This window comes from Pteropus alecto, unplaced genomic scaffold (assembly GCF_000325575.1).
Source record: "Pteropus alecto unplaced genomic scaffold, ASM32557v1 scaffold123, whole genome shotgun sequence".
NCBI classification, from domain to species: Eukaryota; Metazoa; Chordata; class Mammalia; order Chiroptera; family Pteropodidae; genus Pteropus; species Pteropus alecto.
Window position 1 is genome coordinate 2,595,049 of NW_006433950.1, and position 12,286 is coordinate 2,607,334.

The 12,286-nt window shown below is 50.6% G+C and overlaps 1 protein-coding gene, 1 non-coding gene and 1 pseudogene across 2 annotated transcripts in view; 1 reads left to right on the forward strand and 2 right to left on the reverse strand.

Annotated features, from left to right (window-relative positions):
• Positions 1-4,054: 4,054 nt before the first annotated feature.
• On the reverse strand, positions 4,055-4,174 carry LOC112477346 (annotated as a pseudogene).
• An 829-nt stretch (positions 4,175-5,003) lies between these two features.
• Positions 5,004-5,122, reverse strand: LOC112477369. The gene has a single exon (XR_003045441.1). It is a non-coding gene; the product is annotated as a 5S ribosomal RNA (ribosomal RNA).
• Positions 5,123-6,685: 1,563 nt separating this feature from the next.
• NKD1 (naked cuticle homolog 1) overlaps positions 6,686-12,286 on the forward strand; it is a gene marked incomplete at its 3' end in the record, with an annotated part of 177,766 nt that continues 172,165 nt past the window's right edge. The window contains exons 1-2 of the mRNA XM_025044595.1: positions 6,686-6,763; positions 8,065-8,230. Of these exons, the coding sequence (XP_024900363.1) occupies positions 6,686-6,763; positions 8,065-8,230 (244 nt within the window). The remainder of the gene's footprint in view (positions 6,764-8,064; positions 8,231-12,286) is intronic.

Genomic DNA, 12,286 nt, shown 5'->3' on the forward strand with positions numbered 1-12,286 from the left:
CCTCCGTCACTCTCCGCCTCTTTCGCTCCCCACTCTTCTCTTCCCTGCTTCTCCCCTCTTCGTCCCGTCTGTTTTTCCCCTTCCTCCCTCCCCCCCTTTCAGCCCCCCTGCTTCCCTTTTCTTTTTCTCACTCTTCTTTCCCTGACTCCTCCCTTCTATTCCACTTTCCCTTGCTTCTGTCCTCCTTTAAACACTATTGTTTGAGCCCGATACTGGGTGCCAGATCCAGCAAACCCAGCATATTGGTAACTGAGGGATTCCGATCTTTAAAAAAAAAAAAAAAATCGTATGTGCCGATATGTGAAGGCCTCCAAGTATAGGGCGAAGCTTGGTTTCGGCTTTCCAGCTGTCGGCTATAAGTCTTTGTGCTTTAGAACTGCGATGCCAATCTCCCTGAGGGGCTGGGCTCCCTCCACTGCGGCATGCCTCACTCCAGGCTGAACCTGTGACTTTACCTGTGTGCTCCCAGTTCTCCAGTGTACGCCCCCAGGGTGGGGTCTAGCCTCTACCCCGTGGTATCCACAGCACCCAGAGCAGTGACCACTATTGTGCAAATGCCCCTCTAAGCTAGCGCACTCTCTTCCCTCTGGGTTGGAAGAAAAGGGTTCAGTGGACACATTCACCCTATGGCCTGAGTAATTTTCCTCTTCCCCTCAGCAGAGATCCTATATAGGTCCCAAAGTGTTCACAGCCATGAAAAATGAGTAAGAGCATGAAGCGGGAAATGCCTAGAAAAAGTTCCTGGGAGATAGAAACCCTAACTCATCTAATTTTTTATTTCCAACTCCAGGACAGTGCCTGGCACGTGCAAGGCACCAGAAAAATACTCATTGAACCGAATCATGCTGTGTCAGTCAGACTCTCAAATGACCACTAAAGATTCCCACCTCCTGATATTCATGTCCTCGGACTGAGTGTGGAGTGGCCTAGAGACTTGCTTCTGACCAACGGAATATGGCAAAGGTGACGAGATGTCACTTCTGTGATTCAGTCGCATAAGATTGTGACTTCTATCTTGCTAGCCATCTCTATTCTTGCTCGTATGCTTTGGTGACACTAGCTGCCATGTTGGAGAGGCCCACATACAAGAAACAGGGCAGCCTTCAGCCAAGGCACAGAGCTGGGCTCAGCGCAGTCCCTCAAGACATATTTGTTGGATGAATGAATGAATAATTATTACTGTTTTGCGATGATGATTTCCTCTCACCTTCCTCTTCTGAGGGTTTTTTGGTTGGGGATAGGAAGTGACTGGTGGCCTCTGAGAGAGTCTGAGGAGGAGGAGGAGAGAGGTACTGAGGAAGGCTGGCCACTGGGGGGTGTGGCATTCCCAGGAAACAGCCTCTGCCCAGACCTCTCAGCAAAGGACTCGTTGCCCGGGCGCCTGAGGCTAGGGCAGGCCAGGCCCTTAGCGAACTCATGACTCTTAAGTGTGCCAGGCTGCCATCACAGCTGGGCCTCCAGACCTCAGGGCTCTCATGAAAAGAGGCTGTGGGACACAGCTAATGTCCTGGACACCTGACCCTGGCGGTAGAGTATGGCCTCCCCTGTTCGGGGCAGTGCTGGGAGAGCCAGTGAGGACCCTTTACAGGTATCCCCTTACAGCCAACAGATGAAAGAGGCTTACGGGGAGCTGACCCCATGGTCCAGACAGGTAAAAAGCCATGAACACCCAGGGTTTTGAGACTCTCACCTCTGCCCTGCTATGTTCCTCAGAGCCCCCTCCTACAGCAGCGAGGCCGGGCGAGGCACTCCCAAGGCCAGCTGTCCCTGGGCTACTCACTTCTCTTGTCTTCTTTTGCCTGAACCTCAGTTTTCCCCTCTGAGGAGTGGGCAGCACCGGCCCCGTGCAGGCTGTGTGGTTGGCATGAGGGCCAAGGAAGTGAAGAGTGAAGAGGCTTCTTGTCCAAGTGTGAAAAAATAGAAAGGGAGTGGGAAAGAGCCCATTCTCCGGGGTTCTCTGTGGGTCCCTGCCCTCTGTCACCGGAGGAAGAGGCGGGAGATGACATTTCTCAAGCCCAGGCCCCCAGCAGCTATAGTAGATGCCCCGGATTGGCAGCACAGACAGGCCACCCTGGCACCAGCCTGTTAGTATTGCAGGGAGGGGCCCCCAGGGGGACCAGGGATGGTTCAGTGGGCAGCTCTTTGGGGATGCAGCGGCCCGAGGTGATTCGCTGTGACAGGCTGTCAACAGTGCAGCTTCCAGGGTTGCTCAGGGTCGCAGGCGGAGCTGCCTCAGCCGCCTGCCTCTGAGTGAACAAAAGAGAGGCAGCAGATGGCAGCTGTCCATGTGGGATCCTGAGCTGTGTCTGCCCTCAGGGCCTAGGAGCTGCTTGCTGGAGGGCTGCGGGTCGAAGCCACAGTGCCCACTGCTGACAATGCCAAAAGTCATTTGGACTCAGATTCTGCTGTAACAAAGATAAACCTGGAAACCTCGATCTAATTGTCTCCCTTTTTTCCTTCCTTCATCTAATTTTGTTGAATGCCCAGTGCTGTGCCAGGTGCTGTGCTTGGTGCTGGAACCTAGTGGGAGCAAGAGAGATGTGGTCCTCTCCTCGTGGAGCTTGCAGTCTGGTGAGGGAGAGGCACATTAAACAGGAAATTGCACAGATAATTATTTAATTGCAGTTGTAAAAATTGTTACCAAGGAAAACAAGGTGCTGTTATGACAGGACGCTGAGTCAGCCTGGGGGTTCAAGCAAAGCCTCTCCCCCCGAGGAAGCCACACTGACCCAGAGGATGAGTCTTAAGTTGGGTGCTCTAGAAGCAGAACTTCCTAGGTTGATGGGAATCTGTTCCACTTATCCATTGCTAGTGTACAGGAAAATGATTGGCTTCTCTATAGTAACCTGTATCCTGCAACCTTGCTATAATCATTTATTGGTTCCCCATTTGTTTTTTATTGATTCTTTCAGATTGTCTACATAGATAATCAGGTAGTCTGCGAACAAAGACAGTTTTATTTCTTCCTTCCTAATGTGTATTTCCTTTTCTTGTCTTATTGCATTGGCTAGTGGTGTTGAAAAGTGGTGGTGAGAAGGGACATCCTCGCTTTGACTTGATCTTGGAAGGAAAGCTTCGAGTTTCTCACCATTAAGTATGGTGTTCGCTGTAGGTTTTTTGTAGATATTCTTTATCGAGATGAGGACGTTCCTCTCTAGTCCTAGTTTATTGAGAGATTTTAAAAAATCATGAATGGGTGTTGAATTTCGTCAAATGTTTTTTCAGCAACTATTGACATGATCATGTGATTTTTTTTTCTTTAATCTGCTGGTGTGATGGATTACATTAATTGATTTTGAATGCTGAACCAACTTTGCATGCCTGGGATAAATCCCACTTGCTCATGGTGTATAATTCTTTCATACATTACTAGATTACTATTTGCTATATTTTGTTTAGGATTTTTATAGCTGTGTTCATGAGACATACTGGTCTGTAGTTTCCTTTACTTGTAATGCGGTTGTCTCGTTTTAGTACTAGGGTGATGTTGGCCTCATAGAACGAGTTAGAAAGTATTTCCTCTGCTTTCACTCTCTGAAAGAGGTTGTAGAAAATTGGTATAATTTCTTCTTTAACTATTTGATAGATTTTGCTGGTGAACCTACTGGCCTGGTGCCTTCTGTTTCGAAAGGTTATTAATTATTGATTCAATTTCTTTAATAAATTTAGGCCTATTCAGATGGTCTATTTCTTGTGTGAGTTTGGCTTGTTGTATCTTTCAAGGACTTGGTCTGTTTCATCTAGGTTATCAAATTTGTGGGCACAGAGTTATTGGAAATATTCCTTTATCATCCTTTAATGCCTGCAGATTTTCTAGTGATGTCTCAGCTTTCATTTCTCATATTAGTAATTTGTACCCTCTCTCTTTTTTTCTTAGCCTGGCTAGAGGCTTATTGATTTTTATTATCTTTTCAAAGAAACAGCTTTTAGTTTCATTGATTTTTTTCTATCCATTTCCTGTATAGCCATTTTTTTTTAGGCAAGGCAACCCTTGGTTGACCTCACAGATTGCAAGGACCTTGTCAGTTTACAATCCCTTATTTTTTATTTTTTACGCCTACAGCACCTGGTCTTCCTAGGTGGTCTCCCATCTAAGTACTAACCAGGCCCAATCCTGCTTAGCTTCCAAAAATCAGACAGCATCGGGCTTGTTCAGGGTGGCATAGCCATAGACCGTGTATAACCATTTTTTATACCTTGGAAACAAATACATTAAAATTCGGGTCTTCATTGATTATACAAAGTAGATGCTAAAACTTAACTTAAAAGATAGAGCTTTTAAGTTAAATTTTAGCATCTACTTTTTATAAAGATAAAAAGATAGAGCTTTTGTTTCTTATATGTAGGAGCTCTGCTTAAGACCTCATCTGAAACAAGGAGTTGCAAAAAAAAAAAAATCTTTGAAAACCACTCAGTGGTATGATCTTGGGGGACCCTCCCATGACTCTGTGATTCGGTTAGACAAAACGCTGTTATGATCAGATGTTTTTATTTTTAAAATATCCATCTTTTTGCAGACCATAAAGCCACAGAGATCACTCCAGTTTGATTGCGAGGTTGGATAAAATCATCGGGAACACAATACAGGGTAAGGGCACCGGACTGGGAATCACGATGCCTGGTCTTCATCATCGAATTGCTCAGCCTCCATGAGAGTCAGAATGCCTTTGTTCGGTGGTGTCAGAGACCCACCCATAACGAGGCCGAGCGCCAGATATGGCTATAACCGGGAGCTCAAATGATGTCATAAGAGTCGGGCTTTCTCTCGCTATCTCTTGGCTCTGCTTCCTCTGCATTGGTCCTATACTCAGACAGGCTCCGGTGGCCTCCAGAAGCTCCAGGCTGACATCCTCATAGATCCAGCAAAAGTCATGGAGTTATATGATGGTACTGATTTAGATCGTGTGCCAACCCTGAACCATGATGATGTAGAATTCAGGGACAAACCAAACCACGAGTCTACCCCTGGAGCGGTTTTTTATTTTTATTTTTATTTTTTTTAAGGCCTACAGCACCTGGTCTTCCTAGGTGGTCTCCCATCCAAGTACTAACCAGGCCCGACCCTGCTTAGCTTCCGAGATCAGACAGGATCGGGCACATTCAGGGTGGCATGGCCGTAGAACCCTTGGAGCTTGATGGGAGGCTGGTACCACTTAAACCATGTTGCCTAAGTTGAGATCCTCAAGAAAAATTAGGGTGCTGTCACTGCAAGATTGGAGAATGGGTGCTGGATAGGCAAAGCAAGAAGTAAGAATCAAAACAAGACCTTTCTCAACTCGGTTTCTCTGCCTACCTTGAGGGGACTACCGTTGCGAGACCGTATTGAGAGGAGGATGTGACCAAGAGGAAGGACGAGTGCCTGTTTCGAGGTGATTGGAGCCCTGAGATGTGTCACCCTGCGAACCTGCCTGGCAGGCAAAACTAGTTGAACAGAAACAGAAACGTGGTATTTAACGCACACACCGCGTTTCACAAAATGCGAACTCTTGTCCTTCGTGAGACTGGTCACTGATAAAGAGTTTACAGAGTGGCTCTTTCTTACCAGCCTCATTCTGACTGGCTTGTCTGACACTCGCGCTGCTCACCCAGAGGCTGATGTGCCCATTTGCTCTGGGAAGTGTAACCAGGAAGGTTTTTCTGCCTCTCTATCTGATGATCTTGTCTTTCAGAGGCCAGCGGGGATCAGGCTGGAATTGCTGACATCGTCAGCCCCGGGAGAAAATTTGTGAGGCTCAGCCAGATCTATTCATGCCAAATTTTACAATGTCATTGAGTTATCTGCTGCCGATGGTTCACTGTAACTGCTGTTTAACTCTGCTGTAGGTGTTTGGAAAGGCACTGATGGATGAATGGCCACCTCTTTCTAGTTTCTGAGGCAGCAAAAGGAAAAACAGAAGTTTTCTCTTTATTCAGGAGGAGAAAGTTGGGAGTGGGGAAGGCAGCCTTCTTCTTCATTCCTGCCCATTTGGCTTTCCCTGGGGTTAAGATCTCCTCCTCAAAGCCTTCCCAGATGCCCCCATCAGAAGGAAACAGCTCCCTGACATTGACTTTGACTTAGCAAGAGCTGCCATGTGTCCCAGCTTCCACTTGCCTCCTCTCTCAGTCCACTCTCCCTACGACAGCCAGAGTGACCTTACAAACACAGGTGAGCTGAGATCATGTCATTGTCCTGTTCGCAACCCTTCGGTGGCCCCCTTCACACTCACAAAACCTGAGGTCTCGTCCCGGGCCGACAAGGCTCTGTGCGACCTGGCCCCAGGCCCTCCTCTCTGACCCAACCTTGTGCCACAGTCCGCTTTTACTCATTACAGACCTGATTTGCCTAATGTTAGTCCCCCAAACATGCCACATTCTTCTGCCATGCAGGGCCTTCATATGTGCTGTTCCCTTATTCTGGAATGCTGTTCCCACACTTGACACGGCTGGATCCTTCTTGTCGTTCAACCCTTCCTCTACCCTGTCTCTTACAGTTCCCCTGTGAGATTAGGCTCTGGATGCCCACAGAGGTAACACACCCTTTGCTGGCTACATTCCCTTCCCTGGCTCATTTCCCTGTTCTCCTACCAGAGTTTCCTGTGATGGTTTCCCAATAAATCATCATAGTCAAATCCTTGTCTCAGGCTCTGCTTCTGGGGGAGCCCAAGCCAAGACTAGGAATCCTCTTGTTGACTGTGGTTAAGGGGTGATGCAGCCCTGGAAGATGCTGGCAGCTGTCTTGCCAGCCATGAAGGGCAAACCCTCCAAAAATGGTGCCGACATGGAGGTGAGTAGAACCGAGAGGTGGCGAGCGATGTGACTTTAATGCAGTTTTGCTGTAAGGATCACACGCCACAGTTCAGACACTTTATGAAGTTCCCCATGAGACCTCTCCGTGCACCTGTATTTTTTTCTCCTACAGCTGGCCGTCCCCTATCTTCTCTCCCTACCCTCCCCCCAAATTCTATTGCCCAGAACTGTTCCTCTCTGGGTGTCTTAGCTACTGCACCCACGCAACAACATTAGTCTCCCTGGGGATTCACCGTGCTGGAAGTTTTTCAGATGTGGGTAGGAATTGTAAGGAAAGTATAAAAAGGAGTGTGTCAGTGTTTGCAGGATGGGTGTGGTGTGTGTGCCATGTGGTATGTGTGCTCGTGTGTATGCGTGTTGAGCTTCTGGGCAGGACTCACAGCCTCCCAGGATCTATGGTACCGAACTCACATGGGGACCCAAAACCTGGGATCGGAGGCCTCCTCGCCCACTCTCGCGTCCTCCTGTCTCTCAGGGACCTTGTGCTTCCTTCACCTCTGCCACTCTCAGCTTTCCGCCTCTTCTGCTCCTCTCTGCCTCCTTCCTTTGCTTCTTCACCTTCCGACATGATCGTCCATCCGCAGACCTCACTCTGCTCAACCACCAATAGATGAGCATTCCTTGGGCCACGGTTCCCCTTGTCCAATCAGCTGTGGCCGTGGTGTGGGAGGCGGGGCCTTGGGAAGGGTGGCCAATGAAATAGCCTCGAGGGCTCCAGACCCTACAGGTGCCTGCTCTAAGAGCCTCGGGAAAGCGTCTCAGAGGGAAGTTGATAATGATAATAAGAGCCAAAAGTGCCTGAGTACTTCTCTAAATTAGGCGCAGGATGCAAATTAACTCTTTCATAATGAAATTTTATTGAAGTATAACAAGCGCACAAAACTTAAGTGTACAGCTCAAAACGTTTATTACTTCGTTTAATTCTCACAGCAACCCCAAGACGTGGAATGTGATTCTGATCGTCTCCAACGTACAGGTCTGAAAACAGGCTTAGTGAAGTCTATCCACTCGCCAAAGAAGTGGACCCAGGATTTGACCCCAGGCAATGCGACTTTCGATCTGCGTGCATAACCACTACTGTATCCTGCTCTTGTGACCAAGTCACCTTCTGGAATAGGCATCACCTGTGCCTTTTTTACCACTAGGACAGCTGTGGTCCCGAGCAATGCCATGGAGACAAACCAGGTGACTTTAGTTTCCAGGGCGTAGGGTGCTAAGTGGAAGAACTCTAGTCCAGCTCTACCCTCTCTGCCATCCTTCCCTCTCTCCCCCTCCCAGCCATTTGGTGTCTTCCTCTGCTTTTCCGGGCATCCCTGCCGCAGCTGGAGGCAGCCTCTGGGAACCACCAAGCTGCCTTATGATGTGCAGATGGTGTTTCCGCCGGGCCCCTTGCTTTTCATGTCGGTGGCCTCTGGGAGCTGGGCCAGCCCAGATGTCCCTGATCGTGAGAAAGCCTCCTCTGGCAAGGCTGGCACTAGATGCCAGCGATGGGGGCCTCCGGCCAGCTCTGGCTTGCATTCTCTGGTGAGGGAGCTTGACTGGTTGTTTGTGAGGTGGATGATTCTGTGTCATTTGCGTCCAGCCCTGTGGATTAGGATGGTGCACCTACAGAGCTAGAAATATCACTTCTGAGTCTACAAACAGACAGAGGCACTGCACAGCTAGTTTTTCAAAGGAACTCTGGATTGATCTCTTTTTTCCATACATGTTGTTTTATCTGACTCTCAAGCTATCTGTGGGCGCAGACTGCCTCTCCCATCAGAGGAGGCACCCTCATGTGACAGGAACAATCTCCCCCCCATCGGTGATAGACTGGGCCAAGAACAGGAGCCACGTGTCTCTTCCATGAGACTGGGAATTTCACAATCGAAGTAAATGTGTCTTTCCCATCAAATTAAGTATCGGGGAAAATGTGACTCTGCTATCCGCTCCCAGACTAAGAGTTCCTCAACTCCAGAAAACGTGACTGTCCCATTGGATGGGGAGTTCTTAAGACTGAGAACTATGTGTCTGTCATCCCCAGGGATGATGGCATCTTTTCACGCCGTCCTCCCAGAGAGTTCAGACAAGGCTCTGCTGACAGAGGATGCCTCGTGCAGGAGAGAGGCCTGTGGACGATCCTGGGGAGCAGGCAATGTTCAGCCCGGACTCTGTAGCCCTGCCCCACCTGGGAAGGGTGGGGACAGCGTCAGCCAAAGTGAGTGCTGGAGATACACGGGTGAGGAAGGCCAGCTGGGGCGTTTAGGGGCACCTGGACAGCGTCTGCCTTGTGACCTGCTGTAGAACCTGGCTTCTGGCTCAGGGCTTGCTTCTCGACAGAAGCTCAGTGATGTTAGTTGAATGAATAAATGAATGAATGAGTGAATGAATGAATGAGCGAATTCCTTCCCTTGAGAAGGTCACACGCTGCTAGGGAAGGAATGAAGTTCACGTCTCTTGAGCGCCTCTCTGCGTCAGACATAATTTTAGGCTCTTTCATGTATGTTTCCTTATTTGATCCTCAGAAAAACCCTAGGTCGTTTTAGTTTCTCTGCTTTGCAAATGAGGAAATTCGGGCTCAGAGAAGCCAAGTGACCTGTCTAAGTCCTCATAGCTGGTGAATAAGGTAGCCGGCATTTGAACTGTGGTCTTTTGATTTCCAAACACGTGCCCTCTTCCTGGAAAAATTATTGTCACTTAATTTCACAGCTACTCAAGACGGGCGTGTGTGAAATGGCACGTGAACCGAGGGAGACGGACGCTCAGAAAAACTTTGAAGAAGGAGCGACATCGGAGATGGGTTTTGAAGGATGAGTAGGAGTTCGTTCACCAGACAGAGAAGATGGGGAGGCATGGTTAGAAAAGGAGGGACAAATTGTCCACCTGGAAGATTCCTTTCAGGGGTTGGTGGGCTGCTGCCCCCTCCCACATGTGCCCTTCTGTGGCTCTGCCTTTCCAGGACCCGGACTTCCTCCCTCCCTTTGGGAGGGCATACAGATAAAAGCCTAATCTCATGCTGGCGCATCACTGCCAAGAAGCCAGGAAAGCTCTGCGGGGAGCCTCCCACCCCGGCGCGGGGCCAGCTGTCCTTCTAGGAGGAAGGAAGGGTGGTTGGGGGCCAGCTGTGATGAGATTTCCTCTTCGGGCCCTCAGAAGAGCCAGGACAGGAGGAGCTGGCCTCCTGGTCCTGCTTATGGCCAGAGGGAGGAGGCACAGACAGGTGGAAATGGGTGAGCTGTCCCTCAGGCCTGTGACAAGTGGCCTTCTCTTTCTGATTCATCATGTCCTCCATGAGTGCGATATCCCTTAGATGTCTTTAGGGGGACAAGCGGGTGTTGCGTTCTGCTGGATGGGAATGCAGAGTAGGTGTTCCATGGGTTCTTGGTGGCTGATCGGTGGTCACACTTGTGAGTTCGTCGTCTCATGAAAGCTGGGTAGAATGAAATGATCTCTTAGTGTAGCTCGTCAAGTCTGGTTGGTATCACAGATTCAGGGAGGTCGGAGGAAGGAGCAGAGACCGCCCCCCTGGACCTGCGGCTATTAAATTGTATGTTTTAATCAGCAGAACCTTCAAACGAGCCTGGAGGTTTTGCCGGAAGCCCAGTGAGTGAGACAGAAGCGAGCAGAGAAGCTCATTTGGAGGGAGGTGGGGGACCCACAGGATGACTCGCTTAGACCCCTTGACCCCACCTGGGCCCCCTCAGAACTGTTCATGGAACACAATTCTCCCCAGCACCTGAATATCGCACTCCAACTCCCCAATTTTACCATTAGGACAACTGAGGCACCGAGAGAATGCTTGGTCTGAAGTCGCCTCTCTCCTAGGTGTGTGGGGTGGTGTCCCCAAATTCCTGGACTGAAACTCAGTGTGTGTGGGAGGTCTGTTTAGCTGTCGTACTGGCTCTAAGGAGCCTGGTGGCACCTCCTCCAGGCTCTCCATCCAGGCCGATGGTGCGCCCGTGACCCAGGCCTTGATCTCTGGGCACTGCTACCCAGCAGTCTGCCCACGAGCCTAGGCCCCTTCCCCTTTGCAGACGGGCACGCTGAGGGCCGGAGAGAGCCAGGCTCCAGGCTGTATGGGCGTCAGGCAGGCGTTAACACAGGACTGAGTCAGAGCTGCCTCTGGTTCTGTTTCTCCCAGACCTCCACTTGTCCCGGGCTCAGTTGGCCAAGAGTGACCCTCCCATGAGCACCGGCAGACGGCCATCTGCCTAGGTCTTGCCCAGCCGGGAGCCGTGAGAAGCAGGTTCTGATATGGAGGCTGCCAGGGCGTTACTAATGGGCTGTCGGTTGCAATTAGGGCAGCGGCCTTTCATCTCCCGCCACTCCCTCCTGCTCAGGGCAGACTCGCAGAGGCTTCCCCTCCCGACTCTGTCTGGCTGGTGGCAGGCGCTCCTGCTGAGGTGGGACACCAGGCGGGAGCCGGGATGAGCGGGCCTCGCCATAAACCTTTGCCAGGGCCTGGCTCCAGGTCCAATTGTCAAGTTTCCCCGAGCCCCATCTTCAGCGGCCTTCCGTCCATCCCTGAGCCCCGCCAGGTACAACCAGGGCCCCTCTCCGACTGAGCCTTGGCCTAGAAGGCTCCATCCACTCCAGTCAGACCTGCCTGAGATTACCTAGGTGTTCTGGTGACTTCTGAGGGCTTCGCATGAAAGATAACGCCCAAATCAACAAATCTGCCATTGTGGCTTTGAAGAGACTGTTTCAATCACTTTATTTTGTCTTTATGTCAGGTTTGCCAGATGGCTTGGGTCTTTCTGAGGTCCTGTACGGAGGGGGCGCACAGAGAACTGGTGCGGCTTCAAAGCTGCTTTTTAATCTTTAGCAACATCACAGCGGCTGGAAACTGCCTAGGCTCCCTCAAGTCTCTCCCACAAAAGGCGCGGCCGAGGCTCTAATGAAAGCCAGATAAAGGCATGGCTGGAATCAGAAACAGAGGGAAAAGAGCAGTCGTTAGTCTTTCTTGTAGCTGTTTCAAAAGAAATTCTAAGACAAATTATGGCTTTGGGTGTTTTTCTAAAAGGACTGAAGCAGGGAGAGGAGCTGGGGGAGGATGCTTTGACCCCTCAGCACCCTTCCCCTTGCATAAAAGGCGGAGGAGACTGTAAAAAGGCCTGGATACAACAATAAACTTTCAGCGCGCGCACGCGCGCGTGGGGATGAAAGCCTCGCCGGCATAATTACGGGCGAGGGCGCGCGGGAGCGGGCGGGCGGCCTTACCTTGCCGCCAGCGCTATTAATGATGAGGCTGCCTCCTTTCTCTTCTCTGGAAGGGTGCCTTTGGTTTTCGGGAACGGGATGGGGACGCTGCGCCAGGCGGCTGACACTTGGCGCAGGCTGCACACATGCGATGCGTCGTCGCTCCAGCATAAGGGCCCGCGCGCCCTCACCGGCGGCCGACGCCCCACTGTCGCCTCCAAGGCGGCGAACGTGCCCTGGTCCGTCCTCCTTTCCCGCTCGCCCTCCTTTAAGCTTTCAAGGTCTGTCTCTCGTGAGCTGGGGAGGGGTTTTCTGAGTTGCC